Here is an 18603-nt window from a genome sequence, read left to right on the forward strand (position 1 = left end):
CACATCTTTGTTTCTTTGTTCCGACTTCTTCTTTGTCTTCTTCTCTTTCTCCTCCTCCTCTTCCTTCATCTTCTTCTCATTCTCTTTCTTCTTCTCCTCCTCCTCCTCCTCCTTCTTCTTCTCATTTTTTCTTCTTCTCCTTCTTGCACACTTTGGAGGCCATTGGTCAGCCTGTGTGTGATGTCATGGTGATGTTCTACCTGTGTTTCCAGGTGACCAGCCGTTTCCCTGTCTGGCAGCATACGGAGCGTCTAAAGCAGCTCTGAACCTCTTCATCGACACTCTGCGACATGAGCTGGAGCCCTGGGGCGTCCGAGTCTCCACCATCCTGCCGTCCTCATACAAGACAGGTGACAGCACACACCTGCGCCTGCCAGTAATTCAGCGTGTCCACGTCATCGTGTTTGTTCCTGATGGGGGATCGACTCTCTTAGCAGAATCCTCGTCCCTCTTATCTTATCTTATCTTATCTTATCTTATCTTATCTTATCTTATCTTATCTTATCTTATCTAAGAACATCTGTTCTGTAAATTTACCAAAACAACATCACGTGACTGACTTTGACCCATAAACCCATGTTTAATGTGCTCAAAGGCACTTCAGCAGCAGATTGTCAAGCAGGACCTCCCACACTGACGGAAACCTTCAGAAGGTTATCAGACGTTCAAACGTCAATCTTTATTGTTCCATGAGACAAAGACAATCTGTGGCAGTTTGTAAAGACGATAGTCCGGCCATCAGGTGAGATGTAGAAACAGCCAATCAGATCTCTGTGGATCCTGATTGGTCAGGAGGACGGTGCACCCGCTTGCTGGTACTGTTCTGTCCTCCAGGTCTTGTGTGTTGTGGTCTGGGTCCACGTTGACCCCAGTCTCCGTCTGACTGAACAGGAGCCCAGAACAATTCTATGGAAACGTAAAACTAGTCCACACATCCATTAAAACTGACCATCGGCGGCCTCTTCATGTTCAACGTGTCCACACCACCATGGACGCGGCCTGGAGGCCATGACAGTAACAGGAAGAGGAGGCAGCTCTCATCAACACTGAGACTGATCAGACGACTCCGGCCTCCTGCTGAGGAGAAGATTCTCCTGATGAGAGCCACATGTGGGACTCGCCATCATCACCATGGATGGATGTGATTAGAGGACGAAGAGTTGCTCAGAGCCAGACTGCTGGCCAATCGCAAGCCTTCATTTCTCCTCAGTTCTTACTCTCGGGGTGGGTTTGAAAAACACGCCGTCATCGTGTTGTTAAGTCATGGCGCTGCGGTCCTCGTGTTCAGGAGGCTTCGGTTTCTCAGAGAAACCACAACTTAACGATTTAATGATGTTGAGATGAAGAGCAGATATCGGGATCAGCAGCAGAGGCCAGCGGTGAGAGGACTGTTTAGATAATCGGTGATGACTGATTGGACGAAGCAGTGATGGTGTAAACAGCGAGCTGGGCACACTTTATCCTGCTGTTTTCACTTTAATCCTGAAGGAACAGGTTTGCATTCAGACTCTGAATCCTGCTCTTACTCTGCTGGCCTCTGGAGGTTCGGTTTGGCCGACGGCCGACCGAGACGATGAAGTTGATCCGGACTTTGTGTTGAGATCCTGGTTGCTTCACCGGCGCTGTGAAATCGAGCCGAGTGCTTCAAACTTCACACTGAGGGAGAAAGATGAGAGAGATGCGAGTAAAACTGGAACGTTTATTGAAGCCTTCAACAGAAAGGATTGTTTGATGTCTAACATCTGATCTGCAGCACACAGCCGGCAGTTTACCTGTGGAGAGGCTCTGATCCAGGTGCACCATGACAGGTGCAGGATGCAATGTTTTTGGAGTAAAGGTCAGCCAAGAGACCCCACCGCTCCTACGAATAAAGGAATTCTTATTCTTCTTCTCACAGACCACCACAGACCACCACAGACCTCACAGACCACCACAGACCTCACAGACCTCATAGACCACCACAGACCAACACAGACCAACATAGACCACCACAGACCACCACAGAATAACACAGACCTCACAGAACAACACAGACCTCACAGACCACCACAGACCACCACAGACCAACACAGACCTCACAGACCAACACAGACCTCACAGACCACCACAGACCACCACAGACCTCACAGACCTCACAGACCAACACAGACCTCACAGACCACCACAGCCCTCACAGACCAACACAGACCTCACAGACCACCACAGACCAACACAGACCTCACAGACCTCACAGACCACCACAGACCAACACAGACCACCACAGACCTCACAGACCACCACGGACCTCACAGACCACCACAGACCTCACAGACCAACACAGACCTCACAGACCTCATAGACCACCACAGACCAACACAGACCAAATAGACCACCACAGACCTCACAGACCTCACAGGCCACCACAGACCTCACAGACCAACACAGACCTCACAGACCACCACAGACCTCACAGACCACATAGACCACCACAGACCAACACAGACCAAATAGACCATCACAGACCTCACAGACCACCACAGACCAACACAGACCACCACAGACCACCACAGACCTCACAGACCACCACAGACCTTACAGACCACCACAGACCAACACAGACCACCACAGACCACCACAGACCTCACAGACCACCACAGACCTCACAGACCACCACAGACCAACACAGACCACCACAGACCTCACAGACCACCACAGACCACCACAGACCACCACAGACCACCACAGACCACCACAGACCTCACAGACCACCACAGACCTCACAGACCACCACAGACCACCACACTAGCTTTATCTTCAAGTGTCCTTTTCATTCTCTTCTTTTCTCAAGGTAGCAGCGGTCCTTGACGTTTCATTTTCTATGACATCAAAGTCAAACTTTTCCTAAACCTGAGCAACATCCAACTTTTTGGAGTAGTTCTGCAAAGCGCATTAAATGGTTACTGGATGTAACTCCAGTTCTATTGTTTGATCTCTCAAACAATGCATGCTGGGAAGCCTGTTAATGTCCTCGTTGCGTTTCTTTAAAGTCTTTCAGCTGAATGCAGATGAGATGAACAGAATGCATGTTAGCATGAAGAAAATGATGATTCCACTGAATTCCTGTCAGCGTGGTTTCTAACCAGCAGCACCAGACCAGCCAGTGCGAGTCAACCTTGGCTGCTGCAGTGGTAACCCTGAGCTCTGCTGTCTCTGCAGGTCAGTCCAGTAACCGCACCTACTGGGAGCAGCAACACAAGCAGCTGCTGCAGAGTCTTTCTCCGTCACTGCTCGAGGACTACGGCGAGGACTACGTGACCGAGACCAAGGAGCTGTTCCAGACCTACGCCAGCCAGGCCAACACCGACCTCAGCCCCGTCATCGACGCCATCGTCCAGGCACTGCTGTCGCCAAAGCCGCACGTCCGTTACTTCGCCGGGCCCGGCGTCGGCCTCATGTACTTCATCCACAACTACTGCCCCTTCAGCATCAGCAACCGCTTCCTCCAGAAGCTGTTTCTGAAGAAGAAGCTGATGCCACGTGCTCTGAGGAAGCAGTCAGGCTTTGACCTGAACCTCAGCCTCCACAACAACAACAACAACAACAACGAGGAGAAACTCAAGTAGCTGAGAGACAGTAGACACGTCCAGATGGTATAATCCTGCAGAGATAGAGGACCACTTCTGTAACGCACTCATAGAGCTGTATCCTGTCTTTTTCTATGTGCTGTTCTTAAACTGTTCAAGGGATCATGGAGATGCACCAAAATGGTTTGTGTTTGTTTCTGTATTGTCTGGCCTCATGGCGCCCCCCAGTGGACGGCGAGGACACAACTGGAGGTCAGGGGGCGGGGTCTGGTAGAGGTAGCGGTGCAGCCACAGGTCAATCAGAGAACGCCTCACCTCCGTCGGTAAGATCAGCTGTACTGTACACACACCGAGAGTCAGTCTGACTTCATGTGCCTTCATCACACAGAGCAAAGGAAGACGAGATAAAGATGGCGGATCGGCAGAGTCAATCAACACCACAGCAGCTTGTTTGAACACGTGACGTCAGACTTCAGCCAAAAACACAGTGACAGCGAGTTTGTTTCAAAGTGCGTCAGCACGGCTGTTAGCACACGTCCGATGGTGTCGCTGCGTCCTCAGATCCCAACACGTACGACAACCCAGGGGCTAAAATCAGCAGCTTCTTTATGGACAGACGTCTCTGTAGGCTTAACAGACGGGAGGGGTCGCACAAAATGGAAACAAACTCCACCCGTGTGAGACACCAGGAGCCTTGAAAAAGGCGCACTCAGTAAAACAAGCTGCTGTAGTGTCCGTCGGCCCGCAGGTTTCTGACACTCTGTGTTTTACACTGTTTGTTTTCTGCATCAGAGCGACAGCAGGAAGTAGACTGAATCCTTTCAAAACAAAAGCACAAATTCAGTCGTCTTATTTGTTTTATGTCACAAAACCAAAATATATGAACTTTATGTGATCTTCAAAGGGGTAGGTCTGCTTATCAGACACAAAGATGAGTACGAATATCACACTTCCTGTTTAGGCATCTCACCTTCATAATAAAAGCACAAAAGTGATGAATAATAAATGTAGCAGAGAAATTTTAGACTTTTTTCATTTAAAGTGGCAATAAATAGTTTTGTTTTATTGAACATATCATCATGAATGAAATGTTGATTGAACAGTGTAATGTTATAGAATAATGAGTCCATCAGTGTTTGGACTGGTTCCCATAAGCTTCCATTTCAGTCTGCCACCAGGTACGATCACCTGGGAAATGAAGGCTGACGGCTGGCACCATTTCTATCTGCATTCATGTCTTCATCAAAGACTAAATGAATGAATGAAGTCACATGTTTTCTTTCTTTTGTTTCCTTCTACTCTCCTCCACCCGGACACCAACTCCTGCTGTAGTTACTCGTTTGAAGCAATACTCAAACTGTTATTACTCCATGAGACGATGACAGTTTCCCTGCAGCTCCTCTCTGAAGGTGCTCTTTCTTCTTCTCTTAAAGTGTTGTTGATCGAGAATTGTGCAAACAAGTTCACATTCTGTGAGTTTATTGTCTTTAACGGCAATAATATCGCTTAGAAACGCCAGGGGGCGCTGCAGAGCTGCTGTTTCCACTTTAAATCTTATTATCCTGTTGGCAGGCAGGGCTATGACTACGTTCTGATAAACAGCCGGGCTATGACTATGTACTGACACTGAGAGACACACACACACACACTGCTTTTAAAAACGTGCTTTTATACTAAAAGTTAGATCAAGAGAAGTAAACCAAAAGTAATTTTTTATGTCTCATTTCACTTTTCAGCATTAAAAAAGCAATTTAACAGCCTCAGCAGTTTCACCTGAAAACCAGATAACCCATTTATATTTTGGTTTGTTGATAAGAAACCATGGAAACATTTTCTGATTGTTTCTTGACGACAGAAAATCCAGTTTGCTCGTTTCTGTCAGAAAACAAACATGTTGAAAGTTCATCTTCATTTTCAGGATCTTTGAATGTTACTTCATCTTGTCGTGTTTTTTGTGATTCAGTGTGTGAAAATGAATAAAGCGTGTAGCAGTTATTTTTTCATATGTGATAAATCAGACAAAATCCAAACCTCAATTTTACGACGTTATTCCAAATGCAGGTCTATTTATTGTGCTGTAGATAAGAGTCAGACACGTGAGGAGTGAGTGTGTGTGGAAATGAACCTGTTCAGCGAGTGTGTTGTGTTTCTGAGGTCTGTGGAAAGTGTCTGTCTCACCAGATTCATCTCCCCCATTATTCTTATTGGTTTCTTTTTGTTTTTCAGCCCGATGTTTGTTTTTGAATCAAACTATTTATGGCATCTCTTCTTGTATCATCACTTAAACTGTGAATTTTGTATTTAAAGGAAATTTAAAAAACAACAAAAACATGATGTAAAATGTTCACTCGGTTCATTCTTTGATAGAAATAAAGTCGACTTTTTCAGTCTGGTGTCTGTTTTGCGTATTTTGGTTTTGGTTGAAGCCTCCAGATTTTTGTCATATTGTCTGATTAAGAGCACCGACCACAACACAGCGAACACAGACTCAGCGCTCATCTGTTTCAGATGTGCATGCATGTAAATAACACATTCTTCTTCTGGGCCTGTTGTTCTAGATGTCAGCAGGTCGTCTTTTTTAACATGAAGCCTTTTTCACTGAAGCGCATCTGCTTTCACATTCAATCTTTCACAACCAATGAAACAACTTAAACAAACAAGAAACATCCACAAACACATAAAACAAAGAAAAATGATTTCAGAGAAAACTTCTCTGAGAGCTCAACACGCTGTCGTCGTCACTAAAGAGAGAAGGGCTGAAGCCTCGTGCACGTTAGCATCACCTCGCTATGAAAGGGAGAACAAGGCGGTCGACGGACGATAACACCATCAGCATCTTCATCATCCACCCAGTTCAAGCACTGAACGGCAGCTTCAAAATGTTTCTGTGTGCATTTAACCAGATGTGAGCACATTCATCAGCCTCGTCACAGATGTGGATCAGCGCCAGCAGAACCGCCTCCACATCAGTGCAGGGACACCAAAGAGCTGGTGGTGGACCTCTGCAGGTGAAGCACTGTCCTCCTCCAACAGTGAACAGACAGTGAGGTGATGGCATCTTACAGGTACTTCAGCATCCGCCTGAACAATAAACTGGACCAGACTGACGGCACAAATGCTCTGTGTGCAAAGACCAGATCAGACTGGATCTGCTGAGGAGACTGTGGGACTGCAGGTGGCGCTCCTCAGGACCTTTTTGGTCATGAGGAGGAAGGAGGACAATGGCTGAGCTATCATCCCTGATGGAGAACATGTCCCACCCCATGAAGGACACTCTGACAGCACTGGGCAGCTCCTTCAGCTGCAGGCTGCTCCGCCTGTGTGAAGGAGAGACGCTGCTGGCTGCTCCACCTGTGTGAAGGAGAGACGCTGCTGGCTGCTCCGCCTGTGTGAAGGAGAGACGCTGCTGGCTGCTCCGCCTGTGTGAAGGAGAGACGCTGCTGGCTGCTCCGCCTGTGTGAAGGAGAGACGCTGCAGCTCCTTCAGCTGCTGGCTGCTCCGCCTGTGGTCCTGCTGTTCCCAGTAGACCACACACACCCGGACTGATTTATTTATTTATATTATATTATCTCATTTATTTAAGATTTTCTTAGTTGAGCTTAACTTGTCTTATGTCATCTCATTTCCTGTCCCTTCTCTGATTAAGCAATACATCACAGGCCGTGATATACGCTCATTGCACCTCAGCTAAGGGGCATTCTTTGGCTCTCTTCAGTCCATTCATCCATCGTTAGCCCTCCCCAGAGATCAAAGTTGACCGTGCACATGTTTGAATGTTGTTAACACCTTAAAAAAATAAACAAAGCCGCTACCTTGTGCTGCGTACTGTAACAGTTGGTTGTTGTCATGGAAACAGTCTTGCTTCCCTGAAGCGGAGTGATATGCTGCGATCAGGCTTTTTAGAATAGTAGCTGTGGTATATGCTCATTATATCACAGTTAACAGCCAATCAGATTGCCGGAGTTCACCTTTCCGTTGTATAATGTCAAATATCTAATAACGGCATTAATTGCCCCCAAAAATAAAAAACAGAGGACATCCTCACAGAAACTACACATTCCTGTTTTTCCTGTCCTGTCATGAAAAAAACGTTTCTGTGACGCCTGACGGATGCCATCAGTGTTTATTTTTTGTAGATCCGTTGGAAGAAGATTTTTAATTCTTTAATCTTGCTTTTCTCTCCTGAAAACACTGATTCTCTCAGAGGCCTGAGGGCTGGTCATCAACAGCATCATCATCATCCACCACAGAAGAAGACACGTGGCAGACAGAAGGCCTCCCCGCATAGACATAACATACGTAGACGCCTCATTGACTGACGCTTCCTATTGGAGCTGACGTTCAGCGGCCGCCATCTTGGATGGGTCTCCCATGCGTCCCAGTGCATTTATTTCTATGGAGGAAGGTGTGTGTCCAGCTACACTTATCATCATAACTCCTCTCATTTTTAGCCGATTTTCACACGGTTTGGTTTGTTACAAACGTCAGAGATGTAGTTATGACACAGGACGCCGTCACACATTAAAAACAAATGCTTTCATGCCGAAATACTTTGTTAAAGAGCACAATACAGACATATGGTATGGCACATTAATAAATGAATAAATGAATTAATTTTAGATTTGAATAAAGAAACAGTTTGTTCATTTGATTTCTCTCTCTCTCTCACACACACACACACACACACACACACACACACACACACACAATCATGGCCCTTCTGTACACACCAACAACACAAGAATTTCTTCATTTCTGTTTTTGTGCGCTGAGTTTATTAAATGTAAAGTAAAGCACAGGCACATGCACGCGTGCGCGCACAACACACACACAAAAACCAGACATCTGGCATAACCTGTTGACACGCGCATTAAACAAACTGTCGAAACGAGGATCATCATGTGTGTCGGCCCACAGTCCACTGCTGCCTTCAAACACACACACACACACACACACACACACACACACACACACACACACACACACACACACAAAGCTCCCATATATTCTTGCTCAGTACAGTTTTTTTTTAGTTTTAACAGTCCAGGTCATTCCAGCGTCGTACACTACCCTGTTAAGCTTGTAACTGAGGCTGGGAAGCTAAATAAAATAAAATAAATAAATAAATAAAATAGGGGCATTGTTGCTCTCTTTACGTTGACTTCGGTCGGCTCTGCTGCTAGCGGAGACCCACCCAATGTGGCGGCGACGCTGGATTACGCTCCAGCACGTAATGAGGCGTCTACGTATATTATGTCTATGGCCTCCCCTGAGGGATCGACCACAGGATGTGACCTTTGACCCAGTGTTGTTCCATTTCCATCAGCAGACCTCCTGATGGTTCAGCTGGTTCATCTGATGGCGAGCCGCTGAAGCGAATAACTGACTGTCAGTGCTTTCATATAGAATGAATAACGGCAGGATGCGTGCAGCAGGGCGACGTTTGTTCTGCCACAGTGATGATTCACCTTTGCTGTGTTTCCATCAGGAACGCTGTCATCACATACCCAAAACTTGGTCAGATATAATGACCTCGAAAATTGAGTGACAATAACAAACCACTTTATTTTTCACCTTCATATTTGAACTGGAATTACCTCTGGTGAATTTCTGATTGTGTGTTTGCAGAATAAAACCAAACCACAGCATTACACTAAAAATGGGTGAACAAGGGAACGTTTCTCTGACTGCCTGGAGGATCCAGGTTGACCCTGTAGTGAGGATACCTTCTCACACTTCAAATGATTTGTCCTGATCACACCACCAAAGTGCATTAAAGCAGCTCTCTGTGACACTGATCGCAGTGGTGGAGGAAGTGTTCAGATGCTGCGGTCTTCATCTGAAAAGAAAGGACAGCGGCCTCCTTCAGTCTCCATCTGTTCTCTTCTCATGACCTTCATCATGTCCTGTCATTCAGATCCTGTCACTCCCACCTGCCCTGCATCACCTCACCTGGAGTCAGCACTGACATCTGGCCAGCATGAATCCTGAATCCAGCCAACTCAGATCCAGTCCTGGACATTCAGCGCCACGAGCAACAACAGCAGGAGGTCGACAACAAATCTTCATTCGGCCCAAGCATGGAGTCCATCTGCAGTCCCGTCCCAGAGGTCCGTGGTGGACCAGGAGCTTTAGCCATGTGACCGTCTCCCACGAGCTATCCCCACAGGGAACTGATCTGCTGGTGGTGAAACCAGCACTGAAGGGGTGGGGCCACTGGGTGGAGCAGCACCCTAGAATACATCCTTTTAGCAAAAGGGCGGAGTTACCATCAAGCCAGGTGGGCATTGCTTATTGACGCTTGACTCCTCCTGTTCTTACTGTCCAGGTTCTCAGGACGTCCAGGTTCTGACGCCTCGTCCCTCCAGCTCCAGCCACAAAGTTCTCCCTGGTAACCCAAAGGGATCCTTCCACACTGAATGTCCTGCTCCCGCTACATGTCCTGATGATCACCTGCTTGTCCCTGCCTATCTCTGCTCTCAGGTCGTCCAGCGGGGACACTACATGGTTATTCTGTCTATTATGGGCTGTTTTTCAAAGACTGTTCAGTTTATACCTTTGCCAATTTTACCCACCACCGAAGAAACTGAAATTCTGATGCATCACGTGTTTTGTGTGCGTGACCTCCTCAGCAACAGTCCACCACTCGCCAGAAAACGAGGTAACTAAGACAAAGACACTCCCGTCTTTTGGTCCAACAGCTCCTCTGGCTTGAGTACACCCATAGTACCCTCCCCCAGTTCAGACAGCATAGAAAAACACTGACAGGGAACATTTGACTTCACTGTGAATACTTTTACTTTGCATACTTACGTTATTTTAGTGAGGTTTCGAGTGCAGGACAGCAGTTTTAACAGTGTGTTATTATTCATTTTACTATTTTGATAAAGGATCTGAATACTTCTTCCAGAGTCAAAGAAGCTTCCTCTCAACTGAAACTCTGACTCCTCAGATCTGCTTGCTCAGAGGGGATTAGCTTAGCTTAGCTTTGACAATTGTAAATGGCTGTTGGGCCAACAATAGCACAACACACACGACCGCAGTGGGTTCACTGTGGCCTCTCGTGTAATGCTTTAAGAGTCTTTGCAGAGGTCAGCGTGTCTGTGCTTCAGGCGCTTTGCTAAGTTTGTTGTGTTAGCACCTTTCGTTAGCATTGCTCTGTATCATCACGTGCATCTGGGTTTGCATGCACCCTTTGTCTTTTCTGGTTCACTTACCTCAAATGCAAAGTATCTGTGTGTGTGTGTGTGTGTGTGTGTGTGTGTGTGTGTGTGTGTGTGTGTGTGTGTGTGTATTTATTATATTTCAAGAATCAATATGTATTGAAAGATGGATATTTTTGTCATCACCAGTGTTGGTTTGAGGCTGAACATGGAGAAAAATGCCAGATAAGAGTTTCACACTTGGTTTGTGCGCTGCAGTCGTGAAGATTTAATCACATTTGTCTTTCGGGTTTCCTGGAAATCTTCGTCTTGATAAAACCAGGTGTGTGTCCTCAGATGGTCTGCAGTGGACCTGGTCCAGCAGCAGTTGGGTCAGTGGGTTGAGCTCTTGGCAGGGTCCTGTGAGTTCCCCTGAGGTCCATGTTTCCACTGTCATAGACCCAGCGGTTTACTGGAACCCACAGGACAAACCCAGTGTGTACTGGGAGTGTGTGTCGGCCCTTACCTCCAGCTCAGCCGCCATGTGTGTGACCGTTTACTCTGGCAGACCGGCAGCTGAGGAAATCCGGCTCGTTTCCATCGGGAGCGAGTTGAGACGAGTCCAAATGTTCCCCTTGATTAAAATATGTGGTCTGTGTAGGAGCCTGGACCCCCCCAGCAGCAGCTCTGAGCCAAGCGATGGAAATAACTTGCATTGTTTAAAGCTCTGTGGGAAACCAGCTGGCTGCATCACTGAGTCACTGAGTTTAACTTTCACTCACACTCAACAACAAGCACACAAACGCACACTGAGCGCTCTGATTTATTATGACCCTCTTCCCTCCAAGTTATACCCCCGCCCCCCTAAAACACACACTTTTCTCTGCTCTCGCCTCATTTGACCTGTTTCTGCTGAAGATGAAATTCCACCAACTGAGCCTCTGGCGGGAAACACACTGATGATATTTAAAGGTTTTTGCGAGTCAGCTTCTCTGAAGAGCCTGCAGTTTGGAGGAATGTCCCAGTTTTTACGATACGCTTTTACATCCTGATTGTTTTTAATGCATCTTTTAACCAGATGGATGATTTTAGCCTTCAGAGGTCCAGCTCCGAAGTCAGCAGACAACCAGTTTATCCCGCAGATGTCTGAGTCATGGCGAAGACTTTCCACTTCTCAGGAGGGTGAGAGGCGGAGGACGCCACTCTCTTTGGCCCTGTGCAAACCACGGCCGCAGTGTTGAAGAGAAGAACACCATCCTCCTCCTCACCCTGCGGCGAGCTGCAAACTGCCCTCAGTCCCTCTGATGTGTGTGGCGCACCAGCCCATCCAGCAACAGCATGTCACCCCCAGCTCCCAATAGACGAAGCCCTGTCGTTTTCTGTGCCCTGCCCCCCACCGTCTTTCACCCTTAGACCAGCCGACATCCAGCCCACCACCCTCAGACCCCTTCCAGAAGGTGTGGGCAAGAGAGAACGACCATTCGTCAACCAGGGAGGAAGGTTATGAACACTAGGATGCAACACTTCAAGCTCCTGCACGGTGGCACAGTGACAACACTGTCACCTCACAGCTAGAAGGTCCTGGGTTTGATTCCCACCTGGGGCGCTGTGGGCGCTGAGGGCGCTGAGGGCGTGTCCTCCAACATGCCTTCAGTGCCTGCTGCCATTATCTCTTGCATGTTCTCCTCGTGTTCACCTGGGGTATCCTCCATAAAATACCCCCCTCTAAAAAAAACATGCAACAAGACCACCACCTGACCGATGGTGACGAAAAAGGAAGTGGGTCCCCGGGCGCCAGTCGGATGCCAGCCCACCACTCCTGGTCTGCCACGGAGGAGGGACGACCAGGATGGGTCAAAAACGGAGAGGAAATTTCACCAAGTATGGTTTGTGTTAGCATGTGTGGCGTGACAATAAACGATGTCTTCTTCTTCTTCCTTCTACGGTGGAGTCCATGTCAGACCAACTTGTCCTCATAATGGAACAGCCTGCGTCAGTATCTCAATGCCCCAGTTAACATCAGTGTCCTAACCGCTGCCCACCCAGACCACCAGTTTGTTCATTTCCTCGTACGAGGTCAACAACACGGTCCCTGAACTCCTGGAAACAGACGTCAAAGAAGCATTCATGATAGGTCTATTTCCCGTCGACCCCTCCTCACACACAAAATCAGTCTGATTAGTGTAGCTATCGTCACACTGCTCCACCTGTCTGTCCATGCCGGTCCATGCCGGTCCACCGTCTCTGCGTCTCCGCTGATTCATACCTCCATTGAGCTGCCAAGGTGTCAAGAAGAGCTGCCTTCGTCTTACTTTCAGTGGGTATGTGTGAAAGCACCTTTGACCTAATCAACAGGAACAACATGACAAGTTTAAACAAACTAGTTGAGCTTGAACTCTTTCCTTGGATGTTTCTGTGTCTCAGGCTCCGTCTTTCTCTTTCTGGGCTGCTTTTCTACTGTAATAAAATCTCATTATCTCGTTAAATCCTCCTCTGTCTGTCTTTGAACGATGTGTTTCTCGTCTCCTTTGCTTTCAGGGCAGGCTTTAAACATGAAGAAACATGAACCCTCCAGCTTCTCCTGGGAGTCCCACTTTTAAATGTCCCCCGTCCTCCCGTCGCTACAACAAATAAACTCACTAGAAAGCAGGAAAAGTGCCTCTGAAATCAGCAGTTTTCTGGGGGAAGATCCAGAAATTCTGGTTGATTTGCTGATTTAGCCTATGATGTCTGGAGGTTGACAAGCATGCTGATCAATAATACTTACTGACAACTGCCCATGATTATTGTCTTGGCTTTTCATCTGTGAATGTGTTCAGATTGTGAACCTTTCAAACAAAATGACCTGGACTCCTGCAGCGGGTAATGTCACATCAGGCCTTCTCATAAACTTCACTGGTATCAAATCTCACTCCAAACCAAACTGGAAAGTTGGCAGGCCAGTATAAACACCTATCATAACACTGGTCATGCTAGCTGCTCTGTGGCTTCCAGCCTCTGTGCTAACGCTAGGCTAATCAGATTAAACTGATATCATCTTCTCCTGGAGAACACGCAGAACAAAAGGATTTACCTAAACGTTGCTGTGAACTGCAGTGAGTCTCACAGAAAGATGTGATTTATTGAAGGATTAATGAGATGTGACAGTTTAATGAACTCGGCTGAGCGCTCTGAGGTTCACTCAGTTCGTCTGTAATAGTCACTTCATTTCTTCATGCGTTGGCGCAGAAACTTTGGCTGCTTCTGCAGTTCTGTGCTCTCATTGAGCGTCACGTCAGCTGCTGCTCATTAACATGGAAACTCTTCAGGTCAAGGGTCAAAGCATGCTGGGAGTGACAGCAGCTCACCTTCATCCTGACAGACAGGTGACCAGAAATGCATTTATTCTCATTTCTTCAGCATCACTCAGTGTTTTCTGCCTCAGAGCTCCTGGTCACTGTTTCAGAGGAATGTATTTTCCCTTTAAGACCTAATCTGGAAGAAACAACAACTGTGAACAAAAGCAGGAACTCAGCTCGACACAACTTTATTTATATGGCACCTTTCAGACAAACATGCAGCTCAAAGTGTTTCTCACAGCGAAACTGAAACAACACCTACAAATCTGACAATGACAAAGAAGTCACATTTTACTGACCATTACAACAGCAAAAAACACTAAAACGAAACAAACGTCAGAGATAAAATAGAATGTAAAAACCAATGATTCAAATGATAAAATGATGAAGTGTCTGAGCCTCGTCTGCCTCAGTTTCGTGCCGCCCAATCACAAGAGGGAACTGATTAAATGTTCTTCTGCTGTCGTCAGTGGTTCCAAACCTGGAATGAAAATCAGATGTGGACCTGTGAGTAAGAAGAAGAAGAAGAAGAAGAAGAAGAAGAAGAAGAAGACAGAGTCTTGCTCCAAACCTGAAAGAAGTGCAAAGTCAAAAAATTGCACTTAAATAAAAGTAGAAAAGTACTTTAACTACTTTTTATTCATTGGTAGTTCAACCCTTAACATCACTTCAGAAACTTTTCTTTTCTTTCAAAACTTTCCTCTAGCAAGTAACTAAAGCCGTTAAAGATAAATGCAGTGCAGTAAAAAGTGCAGTATTTCCCTCTGAACTGTAGGGAACTGGGTGCATACAGTAGCTTAAAATGCAAATACTCAAGTAAAGCACTTAAGTACATGTAATTGTACTTAAGTCCAGCTTAGTCACTTTCCAGGCCTGAAAAACAGCCAAAAACCACGACATGAACAGAAAGTGTTCAAAAGGTTTTCATAAGAGATTATTGAACAGAATATAATTAGATTTTTAGTTTTCTCCTGACCAGCAGGGGGTGCTGTGCGGGCTGCACATGTGCTTTTACTCCCTGATTTTAGCGTGTAGGCAGTCAGAGGGAGGGAGCGCGTGCAGCTGGAGCGGCATCACGGCTGTCTGTTACGGCGCAGACGTGTGCTTCAGTTTCAGTTCGTTTTGTTTTGATCACGTTTCCTAAATTATGAAGTTATTGTCCGTTTCTTCTGGTTTTTCCAGGCAGTCACGTCGTTTCTGTGAAGAAAACAAACCACAGGTTCCACCGAGATTTGAACTCGGATCGCTGGATTCAGAGTCCAGAGTGCTAACCATTACACCATGGAACCGGATGAAGGTCGGTGTTCATTCTTAGGTAATTAATCACCTCTACGTCAGGTTTTTTTTGTAGTAGTTATCGAGTCTTTTCAAAGGTTCGGCTTTCATTACCACTCACCTTCATTTAAACACGAACTCATTGGAAGCACTTTGACGGACTCGTTTTGTTTCTGAAGCTCCCTGTTGAACGTCTGTCTGACGTCACATCCTCCCGGAAGTTCAGTTGCAGAAGAAATGTTCACACAGAGAACTTAGTAAACTTTTCGTTTAGGTTTAATTAGGTTTAACGGTCCACAAATCGAGAGTCAGTAATGTGGTGAAAAATAGGTGGGCTTTGATTGGTGGATAAGATTTGTGATACAGGTATTGGACAGAAAAGACAGGACTGTGAAAGTCATGACGCACATGGTCATGATCAGACAAACTGATGTCTGCCAAGACTCATTTTACAGGTATGAAAGTTATTTTCCATCTTCAGTGTTTTCTTGTCTCTTTAATGTCTGTGAATTTAAACTCAAGTCCTGTTGTCCAACAGTTTGTTGTCTGTGAACATTCTCATTCATTCAGGTCGAGGTACTCTTAGAAGACATTTGGCCTCTCATTCAAGAGCCTTCTTCAGTTCTAAGCGACTGGTGGGGAGTCCAGGTGTTGACCCTCTCACAGGATCATGAATCCACCCAGTATCACGTGAGTCACAGGAGGCACGGTGTGAATGGGTGAGTGGGTGAGTCACGGTGTGAAAGGGTCAGTGGGTGAGTCACGGTGTGAAAGGGTCAGTGGGTGAGTCACGGTGTGAAAGGGTCAGTGGGTGAGTCACGGTGTGAATGGGTGAGTGTGTGAGTCACGGTGTGAAAGGGTCAGTGGGTGAGTCACGGTGTGAAAGGGTCAGTGGGTGAGTCACGGTGTGAATGGGTCAGTGGGTGAGTCACGGTGTGAATGGGTCAGTGGGTGAGTCACGGTGTGAAAGGGTGAGTCATTGACCCACCTGGGGAGGATGTCAGGGCTGCATTGTAAGAGGCTGGTAAGTGGTGTCGTAGACCACCTCCTCTGTTCAGTGATGGTCTTTCTAGGTTGACATGGATGGATTTTGTGGTTGTTTCCAGCCAGAGGGATAGTTTGTGTCACGGGTGGTGCTGACTTCAAAATCATGAAGAAGCTTCTCAGATGGGAGATGAAAAGCGTCTCTGAACGTCCAGTCGTCTGATGACCGTTAGAACACAGACACAGACTTGAATTAACACAGGGATTAAAGTTTTGACCTGAACTGTTGGTGGTGTGTTAACAGCGATAAAGTAGTGAAACGTTGATTTTAGAGACGTGCAGAACATGTAAGATATTATTTTCATATTTGCCTCTGTTGCTCACCGTGTCAGCACAGACATCAATAGGCTATAACGTCACATTATCAATAATAATTACAGTGTTTCTAAGTAAACAGAGAAAGGAAGTCTTCAGAGTCTTTACGATATTACAATATTCTGAGAAGAAGAAATCTTCTTCTGGTTTCATTACTGGGAAAACAAACACGTCCTTAAAATGAAATAAATGACAGAATCATGATGTTAAAAAAACAGTCTCTGCGCTCTGTTATCAGCTTGATCATCTTTTGTAAGGTCATTAATTAATTCATTCATTTATTAGTTTATTTTCTTAGAGACGCCTGTGACCCATTTAAAAATCTGTTTTGTTTTTGATTTTGAGACCATAATAATATTAATTCCAGCTATAAAAACACACTCTTTTATTGGCTGGCTGGAACAACTTAATTTCCTCGGTGTGGGATCAATAAAGTCTTATCTTATCTTATCTTATCTTATCTTATCTTATCTTATCTTACTGTCTGCAGGTGACAGTTCTGCCTCCTGCCACCAGGTGTCAGTGTAACACAGCAGATTGTGTGAGAGGCGCCTGTTTTGAATTTTATTTTTATCAAATGTCAACTTTTGACTCACAAAAGCCAAAAAAAGAATCAGTGATGGTTTTTCTGAATGTGATCAAAGTTAATGAGTCAGTATTAATCGTTTATGTGAATATTGGATCATATTTGATTTCTCCTCTTCTCTTTATAAACACGGTACATACGTAATCTCTCTGTGGCTGTCGGACATTTAGAGCACTGAACAATGTGCAGTTTGTTAATGTTGAGGAGCAGAGTCACATGTTCACTCGTGTCTGTATCCATCCATCGATCTGTCCAATGACAGAAACCACCATGACGCAGGAAACCACAACCTGTACAACACCAGTGTGTGTTCCAGCGAAACACAGCTACAAACCTGCAGAAGAAGAATCCAGGCAGACTTCCTGTATGTCTTAATATAAACACAGAGAGCAGAGTGCTGATGTTAGATCAGAGTGTAACTGAAGCTGACGGTCCGTGAGGCAAACAGGAGACATCAGCTCAACAAAGTGATGGTCAAACAGGCATCAGTGTCTGTACAGCTGTGCACATCTGTGCCAAAAAGTACATTTACTCCACTGCTCTTGTCTTGTAGTGCTTGTATTTTACAAGGGAGGGGAGGTACCTGTGGACCGAGTGTGTCGATGGGACGCTCTGATCCTCAGTAACGTCACCAAAATGTCTCTAGTGCAACAACATTAATGCAATGTTTGGAACTATTATTCCTTCTTACTTTCTTACCTCAGTTTGGCAGACTGTCATTCTCTAAGTTTTGTAACTACTGTTCCCATAATGCTCTGGGGGTTTAAACCCTTTAGTCTACATTTGTTCACATTGTCAAACTGTCTCCATAACAGTCTTCTGAATTAGCTGTTAGCCGCTGCTGTTAGCCGCTGCTGTTAGCCGTTGCTGTTAGCATTGTACTCATGGGTGACATAACTATCAGTGATCACTGTGATACTGAAGAAAACTTAAAAACAGGAGCAAGTTCTGAAGTTATAGGCCAATATTGACTATACTGTTAAATGTCAGTCACATTCAATCTGTGAACGTGTTTCATGTTCAGATTTGACCGACTGGTGACTCAGAGAAGGAGTGTGGTTGTTGACACACTGCAACAATCAAATGCAACACCCACAAACATCCATCCATGTAAATTTTAAAGCACCTGAATATCCTGGAGGAGAACCTGCAGGAGCTGCTCGTCACAGGGATGTTGGCAGCAGAGGACAGATGATCATCCAGCTCAGTGGTGATGGAGACACAAGGAGCACCTGTCACCCGTCACCCATGTCGAGGTTGAGCGTCAAACAATGTGCTGACATCCAATGAGAGATGTCAGAAAGACGCAGAGATTCATGCTGCCACATGGGTTTTAGTAA

The 18603-nt window shown here is 46.0% G+C and overlaps 1 protein-coding gene and 1 non-coding gene across 3 annotated transcripts in view; one reads left to right on the plus strand and one right to left on the minus strand.

The window, feature by feature from the left end:
• Positions 1-18603, plus strand: part of hsd11b2 (hydroxysteroid (11-beta) dehydrogenase 2) — a 51102-nt gene that overhangs the window by 17443 nt on the left and 15056 nt on the right. The window contains exons 4-5 of one of the 2 annotated variants that reach the window (XR_011602138.1): positions 213-350; positions 3196-4293. Coding sequence is in view for 1 of the 2 variants with exons in the window: in XM_070961465.1 (XP_070817566.1) it covers positions 213-350; positions 3196-3602 (545 nt within the window). In the remaining variant the exon portion in view is untranslated. Of the gene's footprint in view, positions 1-212; positions 351-3195; positions 5675-18603 lie in introns of those variants that run through there. The other variant, XM_070961465.1, reaches the window with a different exon arrangement.
• trnaq-cug (transfer RNA glutamine (anticodon CUG)) lies at positions 15261-15332 on the minus strand. Its single transcript has one exon. It is a non-coding gene; the product is annotated as a tRNA-Gln (tRNA).

Source organism: Chaetodon trifascialis, chromosome 1, assembly GCF_039877785.1.
Source record: "Chaetodon trifascialis isolate fChaTrf1 chromosome 1, fChaTrf1.hap1, whole genome shotgun sequence".
Taxonomy (NCBI): Eukaryota; Metazoa; Chordata; class Actinopteri; order Chaetodontiformes; family Chaetodontidae; genus Chaetodon; species Chaetodon trifascialis.